The sequence below is a fragment of the Anomaloglossus baeobatrachus genome, chromosome 1 (assembly GCF_048569485.1).
Source record: "Anomaloglossus baeobatrachus isolate aAnoBae1 chromosome 1, aAnoBae1.hap1, whole genome shotgun sequence".
NCBI lineage: Eukaryota > Metazoa > Chordata > Amphibia > Anura > Aromobatidae > Anomaloglossus > Anomaloglossus baeobatrachus.
The window spans coordinates 786,642,233-786,665,454 of NC_134353.1; the positions used below are offsets into that span (position 1 = coordinate 786,642,233).

At 42.8% G+C, this 23,222-nt stretch overlaps 1 protein-coding gene across 2 annotated transcripts in view; it reads right to left on the bottom strand.

Annotated features, from left to right (window-relative positions):
* HSD17B4 (hydroxysteroid 17-beta dehydrogenase 4) overlaps positions 1 to 23,222 on the bottom strand; it is a 509,464-nt gene that overhangs the window by 298,037 nt on the left and 188,205 nt on the right. For both annotated transcript variants that reach the window (XM_075324972.1, XM_075324979.1), the window contains exons 8-11: positions 16,694 to 16,881; positions 12,696 to 12,787; positions 9,910 to 9,934; positions 4,894 to 5,022 (exon numbers count right to left, since the gene is read on the bottom strand). In XM_075324972.1, coding sequence (XP_075181087.1) covers positions 4,894 to 5,022; positions 9,910 to 9,934; positions 12,696 to 12,787; positions 16,694 to 16,881 — 434 coding nt within the window. The remainder of the gene's footprint in view (positions 1 to 4,893; positions 5,023 to 9,909; positions 9,935 to 12,695; positions 12,788 to 16,693; positions 16,882 to 23,222) is intronic.

Consider the following 23,222-nt stretch of genomic DNA (forward strand, 5'->3'; position numbering starts at 1 on the left):
AATAGTGGCAATAGCCATCAACCTTTGCTGTTGACAGAATCTATTCTGTCCTGACCACCTAGGTGGACGGAGCTGCTGGGGTTCTGACCTGTATTAGTGCATCAGTGGGACTAGTGTTCCTTGCTGGCCATCTCACTAGTGAGGGTGAGTACAGGGCTTTGTGAGGGCATTAGGTATCCTGCTCGGCAACAGGATGAAAAAACCCTTAAAGGGCTGGCTAGGGAGTACAGGTTACATCTGCAGGTGAGCAGAGGAGGTGTCCCATCATCCCCCTCGCTAACACAAGGGCCCACCGTTGTTAAAGTTTCCATTTGTAAGTAGTGTTTTTGTACTGTGCCATATGTGCATAGGTCTGATTACAAATGCCATGCCATGTAATTGGACTTCTCCCACTCCGAGCATGACATCTGGATGGTAGCCCTTCTATGGTAGCCATCCACTGTACTTTAGTCTAATCCACATGGCTGTATAGGGCTAAAAGAGTGTTGGAGTGCGCCAGATGGAGTGGCTTGTGCCAAGTCTGTCCGAGGTAGCCTTTTTGAGCCTGTGGCCTCAGACCGACATAACACAGTACATGCCGCCGCTGATATTGTTATATAAGTAAACATATTTAATGTATAATCTTTACGATTATTTTTTTGTTTTGCAATTTGCCGGTGAAACTTTTTAGTGTGTGTTTTTCTTCTTGACAACTTTGCAAAAAAACCCAAAAAACTTGTAAAAGAGATTTAGAGATTAAAGATACAGAACAGGGAATATTACTGAATAAATCAATTATTATTGGAGTAGAAGAATTTTCTTTCTTTGAAAAAGATTCCCTTCTAAAGCGGAGAGAAAAGTCTAATATGCAGCCTGTTATGATCCGGAACCATGGAAGATCACAATAGATCATTGGCAAAAAGGTGACAAGAGCATTGGCAACTAATCTGGCCACCACCCCCTTACTAACCATCAACAATAGAAGTAGCTGAGGGGGTGAACTAACATCCTATGCACCGCGAACTCAGCCGGAGAACTAGCTATCCTAAAGGAAGGAAGGATGAATAGCTCTCTACCTCAGAAATAGACCACAAAGGTTTAGCAAGCCCCCCACATTCAAAGACTACAGTGATATAGGAAAACACAATACACAGATGATAGGATTAGCAAAGGTGAGGCCCCATTGACTAAATAGGAAATGATAGGAAAGGGACTGATGGTGGCCAGAGAAAAAACATACAAAAATCCAAATACCTGATAGTACAAAAAGTCCTTAGATCGCTGGATCTGAACTCCGTCCTATATAAGGCGCTCTTGTCAAACCAATGAACAGAAAGCAGGAACAATTACAAATTCAAGAAGCAACAAACACATGGACTTATAGGAGCAATACTCCAAACATAGCTGCAGGGAGCTTCCCAGCTAAGTACAGAGAGGGAATATTCCTGCAAGCTAATGAACTGACAATAACCACAGTAAATGGCAAACCCAGATAAGAACAAAAAGAACAAAACATAAAGAACCAAGCACTTATCTGGGGTAGATGTGGACTGGAGCAAGATGAGAAGGCTGGTAAACTGAAGAACAAATGACAACCGCCTCAGCCTGCTAGCAGACCAAGGTTTAAATAGGCAGAGAGTTAGCAATGGAAACGCCCATTTCTCCAGCACACCTGGTCTCTGTCCAAACCATTACTGGCCACAAGAGGGAGCCTCACAGCAGCTAAAGCATAACTGACATTCACAACAGCAGCCATTATGGGGGACTCCAACACTCGGCAAGTCAAACCATTGTACATTTATTGGCACCATGATCTAGGTCCACTGGAACCCTGTTGCTGCTTTAGACTACGATATATGGCCAAATTGTTGCAGAAATTTCTGAGACTGAAAATCAGTTCTGTTTTTCTCAATGGTGTTAATTGGGCAGCAAACACATGGATTCCTGTTAGCACCATTCAGATAAATGGGAAACTCCTGCAAGAAATCTGCCATATGTGAATATGACTTGGCGCTGTCCACAAGAAGAAACCTTACCCCTTAGACTCCTGAGAGAAGCGTTTCTCACAGCCAACCAGTTCTCCTGCTTTGTACGGTCTAGAGGGCGGAAAAACAAATATTTCTCTGCAAATGGAGGTGCTGGTTTGGCCGTCTATAACAAGGCATATGGCGAGGGATCTATATAGATTCCGCATGCCTTTTAGGTTTGCTACATCCAATTAGAGGCACTATTTGCTCCTCTGTTCTTCCTCGGTGAACAGATTATTTGTATATTAATATACATTTTTTGAATGGCTGTAACACAGGAGCCTTATTACACCTCAACTTTGAGGGCAATACTCGGACCTCCTAAACAGTGTGAAAACATACATTAAGGTTGGTTGGACCCACTCGTTTCAAAGGGACTGAGTGCCCATTTAACCTCTATTACAGCCTCCTGACTCTCCGCAACAGATGATGCCAGAGCACAGACTGATCGGCCATACTGAATTAAAACATCTAATTCTTTAGTTCTACCTGGAGAAAACCCACTGCCACTGGGCTCTGACAGCAGCTTTTCCACTCTCCCCATAAAGAACACATGAACATTTGAATCAAACGTCAGGAAAGCACGAGCCACCCAATCATAGAATGATACTACTAAACCATCCTATACGAATATGACTGATATAATGCTTGTAAGAAAAGGTGAAAGGCCCTTAAAGGGAATCAGTCACCACAGTTGAGCTATTTAACCTATTAACCCTAAAATGCATACCTGGGGCCTCGCAGGCCTGCTAGGTTACTTGTTTTCTATGGTTGATTTCTATGGATACGCGTTCTAGGGTTAATGTAGGCAAACAGGTTATAGAATGCTGAAAAATGTCATACCTGTCTGCCTCATTATCAGAAGCCTTTTTGTGGATACATCATCTTTGATCACTCACTTTATGTTAATGAGCTCTTCCAGTCTATGGGGCGAATGCTGCCCGGAAGGTAATGCTGCCTCCTTGCATCATTAGCACAGATGTCGCCTCCCATCAGCCTCACTGTGTCCCTGTGATGTTTGCTTCTTATCTGGAAATCCTGCGCCCTACGATTTCCAACGTTACACTTTATTGTTTCGCCCTCCTATGGGCACAGGCATCACATTCATTCTGCGCAAATACCGGAGATCACTGCTTCTTCCACTTCCAGTAGCAGTGATCAACTGTGCAGAAGGAATATGAAGCCTGTGCCCATAGGGGGCATAATAAAGTGTAACACTGGAAATTGCATGGTGCAGACGTGGGATTACGGGACAAGAAGCAAACATCAGAGGGACACCGTGACATTGATGGGAGGAGATAGCTAGGCTAAAGAAGCAAGGAGACAGCATTATCTTCCAGGCAGCATCCGCCCCATAACCTGGAAGAACTTATTTGTATAAAGTGATAAAAGAGGATTTATTTTTTCACAACAAAGCATCTTATATGAGGCATAACAGTATGGCTTTTTTCAGCATTCTATAACCTATATGCCCATATTAATAGGTTAAATAGCTCAAATGTGGTGACAGATTTCCTTTAATGTCTGTAGGTTATAAAGAAAAGAGGATGAATGTTGTTCTGTGCCATTTAAACACAACTATGTTAAAAAAAAATTACAAAACGTACAATAATAAAATAATATGGGAACAATTGATGCACAATACTACATAGATAACATTAAAAGAAACCGGTCAGGTCCAATATGCACACAGAACCACGAGCAATTCTGGGTGTATATTGCTAATCCCTTCCTAACTGTCCCTGTATACACTAGCATAGAGAAAGAGATCTTTAGATAAGTATTTCTAAAGATCTTTTATTGTATGCTAATTTGCGTGGGGACTAGATGCAAGGGTGTTAGTTCCCTGGTCAGTCGCCCCCATTAGCATATTAGTACACCCCTGTGGGCGTGCTAACATGCTAATGAATACACAGCGCCAGAGGATGATCTCTCACCTCTCCGTTGCCATCGCGTCCGTCGGGGAATTTCGGCTCAGTGCGCATGACCCCGAAGTTTGGGTCTTGCGCACTATGAAGCCGGGTGTACGTGTCCTGGCTTCAAAGTGAATTAGTGCGCATGATCGAAACTCTGGGGTCATGCGCACGGAGCTGAAATCCAGCGTCGGACGCGATGGCGGAGGAGAGGTGAGTGAGATCATCCTCTGACGCTGCATATTCATTAGCATGATAGCATGCCCACAGGGGCGTACTAACATGCTAATGGGGGCGACTGGCCAGGGAGCTAACGCCCTTGGGACTCGTTCGCTCACTCATTAGCATATGATAAAAGATCTTTAGAAATACTTTTTCTAAAGATCTTTTTATCTATGCTAGTGTATACAGGGACGGTTAGGCAGGGATTAGCAACATGCACCCAGAACTGCTTGTGGTTCTGGGTGCATATTGGACCTGACAGGTTCCCTTTAAAAGGGATCTGTCAGCAATCCGAGAGCAGCATGATTTGGGGGCAGAGAATCTGATTCCAGTGATGTGTTACTTACTAGGCTGAATTTTTCTATTTCAATAAAATCAGTGTTTTATCAGCACCCAAGTACTAGCAGTCTCGTGTCTCCTGCTCCAGCCGGGCCCCCACCACTGATTGTGCACAGAAAGCTGCCAATCAGTGATGAGAATGCGATTATATTCAGCAAAGCATTACAAACCCTGCTAGATCTGCAGCAGAGAAAATCTGTGATTCTATAATAACAGATACATTCAGTAAGCTAAGTGATAAATCGCTGTAAACAGGGTCTCTGTCTCTACATCATCCTACTATTACATATCAAAAACCTGCTGACAGATTCATTTTAATAAACTAAGAACAGGTGTAATTAAAAAGCAACAAAAAACGAAACACATATTTCAATAGTTGTAAGAACACTTTAAAACCTGATTAATATGGTTACCTTGAATTGTTTGTGGCTTAGTAGCATTATCAAAATCACAAATCTTTGACCACTCATCACGTACAGCTTCTGGTGTCATCGGGCGATTCTGCCGCCTGATAATGGAACCAACAGTTCTCTCCCAACGCACTAATTACAAGAAGGGAATAGAAAATATTGATCAGAATCCTCAAGGTGATGGCAAAGAGTAAGAGGCAATACAATATAAACTTACTTCTAAAGGCTACTTTCTAAAGAATTCTCAGAACCATCTGGAGGCAAGCGCAGGGTTTTTTTTTCTTGCAAAAGGCTTTATAAAAAGGGCCTCGCCATTTCTCCTGCGCCACAAAGCTGCCCAGCACAGGAGGGAGGAGACCTTTCCCGGGGAAACTTCTGAAGTCACTGAGAGTTTTTGTTTGCTTTTGTGAAGCACAAACACTGCTTCCAAAAAAGTGAAATTACTTTTCATGCTGAAATGCGTGCCCCTGAAACAGCGGCAGCAAAGGAGCGAGAAGCAGCATGAGGAGAACAATGCCAAGGAGCAGGCGGTGTTACAGGCCATTTGTAAACCTCAGCTCAGTTGATCAATCGCAGGTTATTTAAAAAAAAAGTCTTCAAAAGAACAGTCGCATGTTAAGATCAATCAAATAGATAGAAATTGTATACAAACTACACAAACACAAAACAAAGCACTGAACAAGGACATAAAGCCTCGTTATAAAAACATAGTGTATGGACAAAGATGGCCAGCGATAAACAATGAGGAAATTAATCCAGAAATATTCACAGTATGTACTAATTCACAAGGATCTTAAAGGGACCATGTCACAAGATTTGGCGACTATAAGCTGCAGCCACCACCACTGAGCTCTTATATACTGCATTGCAGAATATTATATATAAGAACCCAGCCCACTCTGTATAACATAAAAAATACTTTTTGAATAGGGGGCGGTCTAGTCCAATAGGTGTCGCTGCTCTCCAGTCTGGCGCCACCTCTCTGCTGCGATTGCCATCTTCCTATCCAAGCCAGTATGGATGACGTGTCCTATGTCATCCACACAGGACGGCGTTGCGGTCCTGCACAGGCTGAGAGCAGCTCAAAGTACTGTAATGCGCAGGCAGGAGGATAGGTTAAAGACCGCCCACACATGCGCACTCTAATTTGTGCCTGCACAGGACCTCAATGCAGGCCAGTGTAGATGACGTAGAACGAGTCATGCACACGGGCCTCAGAAGAAGGAGGACAGCAATCACCGCAGACAGGAGGCGTCGGAACGGAGACCAGTGACACCCATCAGACCGGACTGCCCCTTAAATGAGTATTATAAAAGTGACTTGTGTTCTACAAAGCGGCATGGGCTCTTATATACAGTATTCTGGAATGCTGTATATAAGAGCTCACTGCTGGTGGACACAGCTTATAGTCGCCAAATCTGGTGACAGGTTCTCTTTAACATCTCAAGGACACAGACATTTGTCGTCTTTTCCTCCTCATCTGTAAGGAACCATAACTTTTTTTTATTCTCCCGCAGATAAGGTCTTGTTTGTTTTTGCAGGTTGAGTTGTAGTTTTCAATGGCAACATTCACTTTACTGACTAAAGTGCTGAAATAACGGCAAAAAACTCCAAATGGGGTGAAAATTTTAAACTAAATAAAAAGCCATTCTGCTAGTGCTTCTTGGTTTTGTTTTTATGACTTTGCAGTAAAAAAACAACTTATTAACTTTGTTCCGTGGTTCAGTAAGGTTATGGCAATACCACATTTATAATGCTTATATAGTTTGACTACTAAAAAAAATGGTTTGTGTTGTCAATCCTGAAAGCCAGAACGTCTTTTATTTTTAGTCCAAGAGAGATATGTGAGGGTGTATTAATTTTTAGGACAAGCTATAATTTTTTTTTTTTTTTTTAAATACTCAAATTTTCAGGTATGTGCGAATTTCTGATATTTATATTAGAATGACCAACGAACAGCAATTCTGTCATTTTGGTCTTTTTTTGTTTTTCTTGCTATTCCTCCTACATAATAAATAGGCAGACATATTAGGTACAGGCTAGTGATGAGCAAGCATGCTCTGCACTCCTCGTTACTTGATTGAGATGCTTGGGTACTCGCGGAGCTCGGCTGAGTATCGCAGGTACTCAGATGTGTCATCCATGAAACAACGACCACAAAGCACAGGCTAGCTTCATTGCATGATGTGTGCAGGCACCGCAGGGAGAGCTATTTGCTGTCTCTGAATGCCTCTCCCGGATGAAGTGTTCCAAAAAAAAAAAAAAAAAAAATTGCTGTCCCTTGTGCCAAAATGCTCTGTTTATGGCTGGCTGTATATGGCCGCAGATCCCAAGTCCAAACATTGGCTTTCTATGATGCTCGTTACTCATGTTGAGATTGTCTGAGCGATCTGACCAGCCCAAATCGAGTAGCGATCAGTCAAGCACTTTAGTGCTCATGCTCACCCATCACTATTACTGGGGCATTGATAAGTGTCCAAACAAATAAAATACCACAAATTATTTTATTTCTTTACGGTTTGGGAAGGGGGGAGGCGGTAATTTTTTTCAACTTTTTAGGGATAGATATATATATATTTTTCTACTGGTTACCCTAGGGGACTTCACCCTACAGTCAGATGTCACCAGCAGGTTAAAATGCAAGTACCCCATCCAGGTCTTCTGTACAATGTGAACAAGTCCAGGGGTGTAGCCACCTTTAAGGCTATGTTTACACAGAGCAATTCTGCAGGGTTTTTTGCATGTTTTTTCCTTGGTTTATGTACATACATGCTAATAAAAGCGGATTTTTACAGTACCAGAAAATCCTATGAGATTCCAGAAATCTCAAGCACACACTTACTTTTTTTCCCTTACTGAAACGGAAAACTACTGCGTTTTTTAAAAAGCAGCATGCCCATTTTTTCAGCATTTTTGCTGTTTTTTGTCACCATGAAGAGTGAAAAAAATGCAGCTGTGTTTTTTGCGGCGTTTTTGCTGCTTTTTTGGCGAATGAAACTAACATTATTTAAAAATGTTCTGTAGACAAATGACACAGCAAAAACGCGCTGTGTGAACAAAGCCTAACACTGTGAATCCAGTCTGTGTGCCGAAGTTTAGATATTGGATGATAACTTTTTTTATACAAATAAACTCTCTTTGGGAAAGTTCTCATGCACAGAATAAATGGTTGATTTTTTTTATCTGGATATGGGGACAGGACATTTTTAGTCAATCACTAGGTAGCAGCAAAGTAGATGAAAACTCTTTCCACGGACTTCCACATTGGCTTTAACCCTTTACAAAGCATATGTTGAAATGGACTAAAAAAAAAAAAGCCTGCAAGAAAATCCACATGCAAATGTTACTGCCGATAATCAACCTCCCTGTTGCCACTCACATAAATGGGTTTCTGTGGGACTAATACTGTAGTTTCTGGCATATGAGACGACTTTTTAACCCCTGAAAATCTTCTCAAAAGTAGGGTGTCGTCTTATACAGCGGTGCACAGTACCGGCGTTTACACACAATAAAAGATATTGTCACCTGTCCTCCGTTCCCGCGGTGGCTCCAGCTGCTTCTTGCAGTCCGCACACAGACCCCTCTGTGATAGCATAGGTAAGGATGGTTGACCTCGGGGAGATCAACATCCAACACCGCGGAGTCACCATCATGTGTTTCTCAACGCAGTGACACCAGGACAAGGCCCCCTGGGAAAATATCCAAAACAAGAATGCCGCGGAGACACCATCACGTGTTTCTCAACGCTGGCAGAAAACTAGCCAGGTCTTTCACCGGGAAGGAACAACCACGGGAAGGGCAGTCTACAGTCAAGGAAACCACCTATACACCAAAACATGGTATCCGTCCACAGACTGGTGTTTCGGAGTTTTTGCTCCTCATCAGTGTGGAGTAGGAAACTATCTAGTGGGAGCAATGCCTAGTAGAAGACTACATAGGTAAGGATGGTTGACCTTGGGGAGATCAACATACAACACAACGGAGACACCATCACATGTTTCTCAACGCAGTGACACCAGGACAAGGCCCCCTGGGAAAACATGCAAAACAAGAATGCCGGGGAGACACCATCACATGTTTCTCAACGCTGGCAGACAGCTGTCTGTGGATGGATAACCATGTTTTGGTATAGGCAGTTTCCTTGACTGGAGACTGCCCTTCCCGTGGTTCTTCCTTCCCGGTGAAAGACCTGGCTAGTTTTCTGCCAGCGTTGAGAAACATGTGATGGTGTCTCCACGGAATTCTTGTTTTCCCCCTATGATAGCGTCTGATGCACGCAGCAGCCGCTGCTGGATGTTATCATGGCTTTACTGCAGCTGAATGCTTTGTGGCGCCGTAAAGCATTCAACTGCAGTAAAGAAATGAAGACATCATGCAGCGTCTGCTCCGTGCAGCGGCCGCAATCATAGAGGGGTCTGGGTGCCTGCGGACTGCAAGAAGCAGCTGGAGGCACCACGGGAACGGAGGACAGGTGAGAATATTTTTAATTGGGTGTAAACAACGGCATGATAGGGGACAGAAGGAAACCAGCAGGGGACATTAATAAACAATGGGCTCATTTTTGCAAGGGACATTACAACAGGTGACATTATTAGACAATGGGCACATTACAGCAGGGGACATTACTAAACAATGGGGACATTACAGCAGGGGACATCACTAAACAATGGGGATATTACTCAGGTTGGCTTACACTCGAGTATATACGATATATCCCAAACTCTATATTTTAACTGGAAAAGTTGTGGGTAATTTTATACGCCCAGTCGTCTTATATGCCAGAAAGTATGGTATATTGATGATGTATCCTATGGATAAATCATCAATATCAGATACTGGGGGTCGAACATTTGACAAGCCCACTGATTATCTGTTATCTGCTCCCACGGGGTCTGATCTTATTACTGTTGTTGATTACAAAATTCTGTTCCAATTAGGACATGTTGATATTGGGGTGAGAGAAAAATTCTCCAGTACAAACAAATATATAGGGTAGATCTTGTATATCTGAACACTCACACTTTCCGATCCATCCAGCTCCAACCTGAAAGACAGAACACACAATTACTTCAGCTGAAAGCCAAAACTTTACAGCAATGGTCATTATTTTGTTTGTTTTTTATGTATAAAGCCACAAACGTTTCCTGAAATATCAACATTTTTATTTTTTTTGCCTGAAATTTATAGAACAGTAAAATGTCACATATTAAACTCAACTAAAGATGCTGATCTGCTATAAGATTATATTTAAATACCTACCAGTAGCTTTTCATGGAGCAAGATTTTGGAAAGCATTAAAGAGGTTAGGCAGTCTAAAATGCAAGCCTGCAGTCACTATGTGTCACTCTGTGTGACAGCAGACTTGTGAATCCTCACATTGCACACACTGTATGCTGTGAGGATTCTCCGGTGTCCGCACTGAGGACGGCGGTAACATGGCTGCGAGTGTGCGATATACATAGTCCCAGACAGAACGCGACTAGATGGGCGCAGCCTCGCTCAATGTAAGCGTATCACGTCTAGTCGGATTCTAGCTGGGAGTATGCATATCACACACTCACAGCCACGTAACCGCCGTTCACAGTGCGGACACCAGAGAATACTCACAGCGTACAGGGTGTGTGATGTGAGGATTCACAAGTCTGCTGTGTCACGGAGCGACACAGAGTGACTGTGGACTTTTAGACTAGACAACCCCTTTAGGCTGCTTTCACACATCCGGTTTGAGCCGTGCGGCTCACTCCGGCTGTGAAACCTATGCAACGGATGCGGTGAAAACACCGCATCCTTTGCATACGTTTTTTACATGCGGCCCGTCCGGTTTTTGCCGCTTGCGGCATGCTACTGAGCATGCGCAGTGGAAAAAAACGCATGCGGCGGCCGGATGCGGTTTTTGCCGCATCGCGCAGCATCCATAGGGATGCATTGGGAAAAGTGCCGCATCAGCCGGATGCGGCGCAATGCGTTTTTTATTGCACAAAAAATGTGCCAGGCAACGTTCCATCCAGCCGCCGCATCGGCTAAATCTGCCGCATGCGGCAAAAAAACGGACGGAACGCAAGGCCATGCGGCACAATGCGGCACTAATTAAAGTCTATGCAGGAAAAACGCAACCGGCAGCAAAAAAAAAGGTTGCGTTTTTCCTGCAAAGTGCCGGATTGTGCCGCATAGCAAAAACCGGAGGTGTGAAAGCAGCCTCCATCATACAAGGAACCAACTTGAACCATCAATACATTTAATACTGTGAATAATCGGGGGGAGTGGAAACAGACATGTACCTAGCCAACACCTACCAAGTCTGCAACTATTAGTGAATTATAACTAATCTAGTATACCAATAATAGATATACACCACTCCCATAAGTAAACTATTCCAAAATAATATATTATGTGCACAACTAAGATAGAAGTGATCCAACAGATTCAACTTCTAACCATAACTCTTAGGGAAATTATTAATTGATGATATAATGACATGTAATAAAACTCCATATGCATTCTTGCATTCTGCACTCTCCTGACAAAGGCTGCGAAACGTGCCTCCAGGGATCCTCTTGTAATGTATTCTATCTTTTGATGTTGTTTTTGACATTAAGATATTCATGTATTATTATTGATGCACAAATAATTTATTGTGATCAGAATAATATATTCTGCAGTATATATAGCCACAAGAACTATAAATCTCACCGACTATTGTTCTGTATGGCAGCATCACTCGATACTAGAGGCAACAACCGCTCGATACCAGGGGGAACAACCCCTCGATACCAGAGGGAACAACCGCTCGATACCAGGGGGAACAACCGCTCGATACCAGGGGGAACAACCGCTCGATACCAGGGGGAACAACCGCTCGATACCAGGGGGAACAACCGCTCGATACCAGGGGGGACAACCGCTCGATACCAGGGGGAACAACCGCTCGATACCAGGGGGAACAACCGCTCGATACCAGGGGGAACAACCGCTCGATACCAGGGGGAACAACCGCTCGATACCAGGGGGAACAACCGCTCGATACCAGGGGGAACAACCGCTCGATACCAGCGGGAACAACCGCTCGATACCAGGGGGAACAACCGCTCGATACCAGGGGGAACTACCGCTCGATACCAGGGGCAACAACCGCTCGATACCAGGGGCAACAACCGCTCGATACCAGGGGCAACAACCGCTCGATACCAGAGGGAACAACTGCTCGATACTAGAGGGAACAACCGCTCGATATTAGAGTGAACAACCGCTCGATACTAGAGGGAACAATTATAACACCATTGTAATTAGATCACCGCCATGTATGCAGTTTCCTATTAATATCAAGGAGAGATTGCACTCTAACAATGCAGACTAAACTACATGCGGTATTTTGACCCTAAGGCTGTAGGCAATGTAGAAAATGTTTGATTTTCTGTGAATGTAGGAAAGGGGCACTGTGGAATTGCGATATTACATGACAATCATGTGAGGATAGCAGTTTAAAAAAAGGACCATGAATCCATCAGATCCCAGATAAACAGCCCAAGTATAAGCAGAGAGGCTGAAGAAACCTGACCATGTAACATTCGGAAATATGTGACTAAGACATGTTTTATATAGACACTCGAAATGTGACCATATATTACTTTTCCACAGTTATTTAGCTTTTTTTAACCTTGTCCAACAAATAAAGTACAGTACGAATTATACACAGTTGGCCGATTAAACTTAGACTTTTCATATTAAAAGAGCAAAAGTGTCGAAAGGAGACAATTTCTCACAAAAAAATATTTAATTGGTCTCTTGACAATGTAAGAAAATCGCACCTCGAACAAACTGCCGTTTTCTTGACAGCTTTCATGACATAACCAAAGCACAAGAGGAGCAACGTACTCCGGCTTCAGAGCATCCACGAGATCTAAGATTAAAAACAGGCAGCGTTAGTATTAAAAAAAATATATATATATAATAATAATAATAATAATAATGATAATAGTAATTGGAGATGTATTTCCACCCCCCACATCCCCACAGCGCACACATACTAGCCCATCAGACGCCAGATAGAGAGAATGGAAGTCAGGAAATAATAACGATGACCACCAGAAGACTATTAGGCTGGGGCCACACGGTGCACTACTGCGATGCTCGCATGAGACTCGGCTCGCGCTGGCAGCACAGCCGGAGCCGAGTGTCATACGAGTGTGCCTACATCTGAGGTCCGATCATGTGAGCAGACCTCAGCTGCGGGGGGGCGGGCTGGCACTCAGGAGGGGTGGGAGGGATTTCTCTCCCTCTCTCCTCCGTAGTCGGCTATTGCCATTCTCGCACTGCACTGGCAGTACACCGGTGTACCACGAGTGCAGTGCGATTTTTCTCTTGCCTCATAGACTTGAATGGGTGTGAGAGAAAGAGTCTCGCCTTACACTCACAGCATGCTGCGATTGTTTTCCCGGTCCGATTAGGGCTGAGAAAATAATCGCTCATGTGTGCTGACACACAGGCTAATATTGGTCCGAGGGGAATGCGATGTTTTATCGCACTCCACTCGCACCGATTTTCTCGCCGTGTGGCTTAGGCCTTACCTGCAGTCTACATCGTGCGGACAATAAAGCTTAGTAGTGGAGGATAATGCTATTGGAAATGTTTTCAGTTGGCCCAGGCCCCTTACATCCAGGTCAGGCCTCATTCAGACATCAAAGTTGCATGCAATTTTTTTTCCATGGACACCACATGTACTCCTTATAATCTACGGTGCTATTCACATTTGTATTTTTACACGGATCGTGTGTCCATGCAAAATTCATGGAGACAGGTCAGTTATTTTCCAACCAGCATGGATAACAAGGGCAAGTCTACATGTCTGTGAAAAACATGTACATCCCACAGATGGGATCCATGGGACATCCATGTGCTGCCCGTTTTTGAGATTGTAAAGGAGGGGAGATGCTTTGCAATTTATTTAATACATGAAAAATACTGATGAACTGACCAAATATTAATGACACATAGATCCAAAACCCGGATGACACTGAAATTTTTGTGTACAAAAAAACATTGATGTCTGAATGAGGCCTAAAGGGAAATCTTAACGTTTCAGGATACCAAGACATTTTGGACAAGTGTAGATTCTAACTTTGTGGGAACATTTTGGGGAAGGCTCTTTTCTGTTCCACTATGATTGTGCCCAGTGGTGAAAACAAAGTCCATAAAGGCATGGTTGGGGGAGTTTGGTGTGGAAGACCTTGAGGCTACAAAGAGCCCTGACCGACAAACTACAGGGTGGGCCATAAGTATGGATATACCCTGATAAAATGGAAGTGGTTGCTGATATCACCTTACCATTTGTGGCATATTAGTACCATGGGGGGCCAAACATTTGAGGCCAGGAGACGCCCATGGCGGCCATCAGCAAAGTCGCCATTTTTAATTCAACTTTACTTGTTTCAATGGGAAGGGGGTCATGTGACACATCAAACACAGAGAACTGCACAAGAAAAACAATGGTGTGCTCATTTTTAACGCAACTTTATCCATTATCGAGTTATTGACACGTTTGTGACATGGAACAACGACAGTAACCCACTAAAGGATGTGCTCAAACTGCTGCCCATTGTGTTGTATTGTCAACGCGATTCTCTTCTCCCACTCTTGACACACTAAGAAATGCTACCACAGACCTGTATCCGTTGTTTCAGGCGCCCAACATCCAGGATCCTGGAACTGCGGTATTGCTCTCGGTGTGTCAAGAGTGGGAGAAGAGAATCACGTTGACAATTCAACACAATTCACCCCCTCCCCATTGAAAAAAGTAAAGTTGAATTCAACATGGCATCTTTGCAGTTGGCCGCCATGGGTGTCACCCAGCCTCAAATGTTTGGTCCCTCCCATGTACTAATATGCCACAAACGGTAAGGTGATATGAGCAACCACTTCCATTTTATCAGGGTGTATCCATACTTATGGCCCACCCCGTACAGTGGAGAACCATGAAACATCATCAGTGTCTGACCACCCAAATGCCCTTCTGAATTACTGGGCATAGACGCACTGCAATATCTTTGATCACTGGTTGCTGTTTTAGTTGCAGGGTAACATGGAGGTTAGGGGGCAACCCCATGTTAAAAAGGGCATACCATTTCAAATATTATTAGCCCATTAGCTTGCGGAATAAAACATTAAACTGAGGGGGGAAAACCCACAAACCTAACATTTCCTATTGGTCTATCGTTCTGAATCAGGCCTCATTTGGAAATCTTTTCACGTAGCAGCAGTGGGGCTTGTGAATCACAATAAAACGTCTCCATATCTATTGTTCTGTCATACAGAGACCATGATAAGCCTACAGGCTCCGAGGCTCCTTTCTCTCATCCAGCCCTGCTTAAAGATTTAACCTGCCTTTTGCTGGCACTGTGCTGTCGAGGTGTTTGTTTAAATATTTAGAGTCACGCTGGCACTTGCCGCTCCGCTATCTAGGTCACAAATTCTACTTTTCGAGAATAGTCACAGTCATTTTGTCAGCCGGACAAATCAGAGGGCTCAGAATTATTTTTTTTGATGTTTGTCTACAAACCCAAAGCATCTGTTATGTTCTCTCTCCTCAAATCAAAGGCTTTTATCTCCATTTATACAGAGAATTAATCTGATATGTTGCATGCTACGTATTACAATGGCGTCAGGGGAGACAGACTTGAAAATGCTTTTCTCTTTCGAGTGAGAATTAAAGTGACGCCTGGACCAAATATTTTAAATTACCGTTTCTATGGACAATTATCAGGCAAAACAATTATTTGATCAAAGGCCCCAGTTTGAAATTGTCCCGAAAATATCTACATTTTAGGTTGTCCAAATCCACTTGTGTATACAGTACTAAAATAGCAGGAAAACAGACAATGTTAAAAGCAATGGAGCTTGCCAAAAATATATGATCATTCTACGATAGTAATGCAAGTCTTAAAGGGAACCAACCAGCAGAATTTGTGCTATATAAAGTAAAGCCAGTGCCACACTGCTGCTAGGAAGCTGAATGCAATGATCCCTTTAATTCCCAGATTGCATGCTTGAGTGCTGAAAAATCTTTAATCCAAGTTCCAGAAATGCACTCGTTTGATTGACATGTGCAACGGGGCAGGACTATGTGGGTCGGGTCTTGCATTCTTATTCCGCCCCTATATGCTGGCCTGGCCTTTATTCCCCCGTTGCAGCCTTTTCCTTTATGGCGGCGCGTGCGCAGTAGCATTAGGAAGTATTTCATCAATGCTTCACTAAGATGGCATCAGAGTCAGCACCTGTGCATAGAGCCATCTATGGCACCATCTTATTGAAGACAGCTTCCTATGCTGTTGCCAAGGGCGACACATGCCCCCCGGCATCCTTTTACCTCTTCAAGACCACAGGAGCGTGCAAGGTCACAATAGAAGAGGAGCCCGCCTAGCAGCAGCAACTCACCTAACGTGAAGCAACAGCATCGGAGATGTAGGAAGCAGGAGACCCTCTTCAATAATATGGTGCCCAAGATAGCGCCATGCACAGGTGCTGGCTCCGACGCCATCTTAGAGAAGAATTGACTAAATACTTCCCCAGTGCTACCACGCACGCACCGGACATAAAGGAAAAGGTATTGGGGGGATAAAAGGTCAGGCGTACATTGGTGGATACAGGAGCGGATGAAGATCAAAAGACCCGACCCACAGTCAAAATTCTGCTGGTTGGTTCCTTCCCTTGAACAACTTGGTTATATCATTAATTGGTGCTTGTTTTATCAAATGTATCCTCAGTTGTAAAGTCTTAGTTATCAGCATCTTTACACACAATTGGACAATACCTTGAGGCATGATAGTCTGCGTGAGTCGGGAACCCGCAGTTGGTGCAATTGAATTGCAATAGACATTGTACTTGACTCCTTCGAGAGCAAGAGTGTTGGACAGGCCCACAAGGCCAAGCTTAGCGGCACTGTAGTTTGCTTGCCCAAAGTTCCCATAGATTCCAGCAGCGGAAGAGGTCATTATTATCCTATGGATAAGGAAAGTAATATGAAGAGTTAAAACAACGTCTCTTTGTTGGATTACATAATTAAGCAAAGAGGATTTCATTACATTAATGTAAAGCCTGATGAAGCACAACAACCAGCGCGTATAACCAGCTTACACAATGGCACGCAAATACAGTTACAGAACATACTATTCTGTCTCTTTGGACTTTAACTGTTGATGGTTTTTAGGCTCTGTGCACATCTGCGTCACGGAGTCACTCTGTAATAGACTGGATGTCCATGGCATCTGATGGAGCACATTTACTTATCATAGAGTCTGTACGCCTATTCCTCCAAGGTGTCTGCCCCCCTTGATAATAATAGCGCTGCATGACGTAACGGGGGCTCTGACACAAATGTGAACACAGCCTTAAGGCCCCCATACACAGGCTAACGTCAGCCAAACCAGTCAATATCAGCCAGTTCAGTCAACAGCCTAATGTTAATCGGAGATTCCCAACTTTCCCCTGGGGACATAGCCTTGCACCAGGGGTATTGTGGGGCACCAAATAAACCAAAACCTATAAATGGAAGGATATACCAAATATTCTTAAATTCCATCTAGAATATCAAAATAGCTACTAGAAAACCAAACAAAAATATTCCAGAAACTATCACAAGTGATTCATAAGTAGAAATTGTACTTTGTACCATTATCTCTATAGTACAAATTCCTTATTGGACACAGACCTCAAAATAAATACACATATCTATCATTTGGCCACCTGGATATTACATATGTGTATTTTTCCCTACCTTCCCCTCCTTTGTTTTTGTTCTTATCATGTTTTTAATTGTGTGTAGATTTTTAACCAATAAAATTTCTACTTGTGATAGTTTCTGGAATATTTTTGATTGGTTTTCCACCAAATAAACCAGCCTGCTGCTGCACTGCCGCCGTCACCGTGGTTGGTGGACGGTGCAACGCCTTTAAGGCTAGGAACCCACTCAGAGGTTCCCCATGACATTTCATACAGTCTGATCAGAATTTTCTACTAAAAACCTCATGTTCAGTTTTGTAAGTTCTGCCTAGCGCATTCGATCAAGGTATGATTTTAGGATGTGCGGTCTAGGTCAGTTTCTACAGGTCCAGCGACTCCCTCCCAAATAGAGGAGGTCAGGAGATATGATCTTCCTTCATGTCAGATTTTGGAATTTTGGACTGCCAATCCTTTTGTTCTTGGCAAGATTATCTACCATCAGAAGTAGTTGGTAAGCCTCTCAGAACACAGGAGTGTTCAGCATACAGCATAGCGAGCACTCCTGTGTATGGAGGAGTCAGAAGACATAGATGCCAGTGGAACGATCAGCCAAACCCTCCTGCAGCCAACAGCTATCAATCGTGTATAAGGCCAGTTACTCATTCATTTCCATTAGTTCTGATGTTATAACTCTATAATATTCTAATGGCAAAGTGAAGCAAAACATAACTATATACTAGCATTATTTATAGATGCTGCAGACTTATTTGCAGCAATCTTCAAATGACAAAAGAAAAAAAAAAATTAAAAAGGGGTTTCCCCCCCCATGAACAAAGTTTGCTTTATCTTTGCTGGGTATTAAAATTGTGGGGGGGGACCCCAAGCCGTGTTTTTTTTTTAATTATTTATTTAAGTAATTAAAAATAAGCTGCTTGGGTCCCTCATTTTTGATACACAGCTAAGAAAACGCACATAGCGAGGGGCTGAACCCAGTCTGCTTTATCTACACTGGGTATCAATATATGGGGGACCCTATGCCATTTTTTCTAATTGTTTATTTTTATACTACACTTCCGGGACCCAGACATCTACTTTGAGGGCAACCAATCACAGACGCTGGCAGTCTGACTGGAACCAAATCACAGAAGTGGTCTCAGAGGGTGGGCAAGGAAAGCAGTGAATATTTATGAGATGTAAGGAACAGACCCGGAAGCAGTGGGACAGTCGAGTGGAAACTCTGTTACGATGATTCTCCTGCTTTAATCCCCATTTTGCTTCCTTTTGCAGCCCCCTAGTCCTTACTAACATCATTTAATAACACTCAAGTTCAGGGCTCCATAGACTTATATAGGGATTGGCACCCGGGGTCAAGTCTCTAAAGTCTCACTGGACCCATCTCTAGACGTGACACATTCCCTTTAAAAGATATTTTTTCATGTTAATAGCCTGTTTACATGGACAGACCAAGATGCGAACTGAAAGAGAAGGTGTTGTTAAATAATTTTCAATAACTGAAAAAATATAAAATTATGAATGTTATGTTTAAATAAAATTGTTTTTAATTGAGAAAAATATAAAAAAAAAAAATTAAAGTTTGATATTTTCCACTCTTAAATACTAGGGGGAGCAGCTGATGAAATCCTACAGAAATCCTACTGTAGAATTGCAGCTGCAGTAAAAGTGGGCAGAATCTGCTCTCCTGAGTGTGATGTCACCTCCCCCTCCCAACCTGGGTGTTTCCATAAGGATAAGGGAAGATGAAGTTTAGGATCACAGTGCAGAGACATTTTGTTGGTGGCCACAGAGTGATCCTAATATGTCTAAAGTGTCACTAAGGCCATCTGCATAGTGCTCCACTGTATCCCACACCGCACTGTATCCCAATGCCCTGCTGACTGTATCCCTATGCCTTCCTGGCTGTTTCCCTATGCCTTGCTGGCCGTTTCCAGCGCTCCCATATACTTTGCTGCCCGCCGGGACCGGAGGTCTGAGGTGACATGCGGCGAGGAAGGGTGATCGGTAGTGAAGTGCCGCTCAGGCTGCAGATGTTAGACACGATCACAGCTCTCAACCGCATGCACTCACCTCAGACCTGTGCAAGTACAAGCAGCGGAGGCCCGAGGTGAGAGGGGTCGTAGTGGGTGGGGGATGCGTGGCAGAGTGCAGGGGGAGGGGGGTGCGGCAGGATCAGTTACTGGTACTCATCCTGGCAGGTGACAGGGGGGAAGTGGAGCACACAGTATACGCTGTGGGCTCCACTAAGATGGCGCTGATCTCCTACCTCTGCTATGATCTGGACAGCCCAGGGGGTGCTTCATTCACAGCAGACGCCTTCTCTATATTAAAGTATAGGGTTGGGTAGCACATGCATGGCACAGAAGAATGATCGCCTATGATTGTTCAAGGTAAGGGCTTGCGGTTTTTAAATTTTTGTATTATAAATAGTGGTTATGAAATCAAGTATTTTTAATAAAAAATTAAATTCAAGTTTATTTAGTTTTTATTAAATTCTAGTTTTGCTGACACACTGAGGGCTGCCATTTTGGATTTGCTGTGTATAACGACAGTTACTCACCTCCTTTATGGCAGCCCCCAGGGCATAGAAGACCGTTGTCGGACTCCAACCCTGTACTTTAATATAGAGAAGGCGTCTGCTGTGAATGAACGCACCCCCTGGGCTGTCCAGATCACAGCAGAGGGAGGAGATCAGCGCCATCACAGTACAGACCAAAGGTTTGGACACACCTTCGAATTCAAAGAGTTTTCTTTATTTTCATGACTCTGAAAATAGAATATGCCCATTGAAGGCATCAAAACTATGAATTAACACATGTGAAATGAAATACTTAACAAAAAATTGTGAAACAACTGAAAATATGTCTTATATTCTAGGTATATATATATATATATATATATATATATATATATATATATATATATATATATATATATATATATATATATATATATATATATATATATATATATATATATATATATATATATATATAAATATATATATATATATATATATTATATATATATATATATATATATATATATATATATATATATATATATATATATTATATTAGGCAATACCTCCAATTAGTGATGCAGTATACTTTGTCTGATTTCACTGTCGCTTTCCTCATGTTCAGGGTATTGCAGGACCTTAGGTATCCATGGTTACGACCACACGCAACTAACTAAATGATACTATATGAGTGGTCGTGACCATGGATATCTCAGGTCCTGAAACTACATATTAGGATAGGATCTTGGAGATGGGAATACACCTTTAACTTTCCAACAAGTGCATAAAATTCAACTTTGCTTATAAAGAATTACATGGTCAGTAAATCCACAATGTCTATCTAAAAATTCTTGAACAGCAGGCTCCATTAACTCAATGTCTACCTATAAATGAGAATATAAACAGGTGTTCCCATGAGAATCTGCATCAGTGATCAGTTGTTAGTAAGGTGTACGGACAGCCAGAATTTTTGCATACGATTTTGCCAGGAAAAGTCATGGTCAACTACGTGCCAAAAAGGAAGATGCAAAAAGGAGACCCTCCTCTACAACGTAAATAGACATTTATAAAAGATTGTCATGCCCTTCGTAAATGTTCTTGGGATCTGGACACTGGCTCTCAGCCGCGGCTTCACATTTTGTATATACCAAGAGATCTGTATTCTTTTAAAATGATACAAAAGAATACGATATTGAAAAGTAGAAAAATAGCACATAACGGCCGAACACAAAGAACACAAGCACATAACGTTACATGTTCTCTGGGAGGGCAGAAATTCCTGAATTAAAAGGCAACAGATGAATGTGCTAATCACAAAATGTGCCACAAACCAAATAGAATCAACATATTTAGATAATCCTTAAATAGATGTGAAATCCATCCACCGCTTTAGGGGGAAAACAATAGCGAAGGTCAATAATAGTTCACGCTGGCTGGAAACTATCCAGATTTAGTTCGCAGCAGATGCTGCAAGATGTGTACGCACTTCAATCAAAGCCCAAAACAGCTGCTGGCGTGCAATGCGTGCTTCCCTTTATGGGTTGTTATTACGTCCGGGGCGGCACAGGCTAAATCAAAATGTGCCCTAAACATTTAACAATGGTGATTGATATTTTTAAGAAGTAGTGAGCGGTGTAATAACAAATATGAGCTTTTCCTTTACACACACTTCAATATCCCGCCTAGTGCGTTCAGCGCGTCTACGAGGCCCGTGGCACCCGGCAGTTTAGACGGCGGTATACAGCTCGTATTCTCAAGTAACAGCCACCGGGAAATGACTAAGTGGACACTTGGCGGCCATCAAATTGCAGGATGTGAAGAATTAATCCTCATAGACAAATTAGGAGCCCGATCAAAGATTTCTCCCTCTTCTGTCTTTTTAAGGGCAATGCACAAGAGGCATAAGGGACATATCTACAAATATATTGCTCACGCAAGTTTCAAGACCGTCACCACATTGCTTTTACATATTCATAGTTTGCTTTAAAAAAAAACGTAGTGTTTGCCAATTCAGTTTTCTGATGATTTAACCCTTGTCTGGTACCATGGGGTCAATGTGACCCCATGCAGATTTACGCAGCTAGGGATTTTTTGTTTTTTTCCTGGTACCAGACAAGGGTTAAACCAAAGTCTTGCTACCCAGAGCTATATTATCAGGAGGAATTCTCTATCTGCCTTAGGCCCCCTTCATACGTCAGTGATTCCAGTAAATAGGACGCAGTGTTCTTACATACCAGAATCACAGACATACGAAGATCCATTAAAATCAATGGGTCGTCGCACACGTTTTTCTCCAGCAGCACTGATGTCACAGTGGTATGATCCGTGCGACACATACCGGAGAAAACACTTGCCTGTGAAATAAAATGATTTTCCAATCTCACCGCTGTCACATGCTTCCAGGCCTGCTCATTATGCTCATTGCATATTCACTGAAACATGGATCCAAAAAGCAGCAGCTCCGGAGAAATCAGCACCGGGGACAGGTGGGTAAAAAGTTCGCGGAGAACACACTGGTGCCAAAATCACGGCACATTTATAGCAATACGCAACTTCAACACATCCACGAAAAACATGGGTTTCCACAGACGTGTAAAAGAGGCCTTAGGCCTGAAAACTGTGTATAACAGATATGCTGTATAAACACGAATAATAATCCCAATGGCAGGATGAAAACACAATGGCACACATAAGTAACAATATAATGACATGAGTATATTAAAGATATATCCCGATACAGCTATACATATATTATACTCAAATAGGGTGATAATCTGGAAGCAAAATATAGGGGCAGAGACCCCGATTCCAGAGCTGTGTGACCTACTAAGCTGTGTTGTATTTTTTTTTTATAAAATCACTTTTTTCTACTGCAGATCTGTCAGTTCTCTCAACGTTGAGATGTGCATAACCTCATCCACACCCCCTATTCTCAGCTTTCTGCCTATGCACAGTATACAAATAAAGTTGTCAATCAGTGGTGGGGGTGTGGTTATAAACAGCTTGTGAATATGGAGGACTACATGGTAGCAGTTACACTAGTTCTCTAGCCATAATCTCCTGCTGATAAAAGATTTTAGCAAAA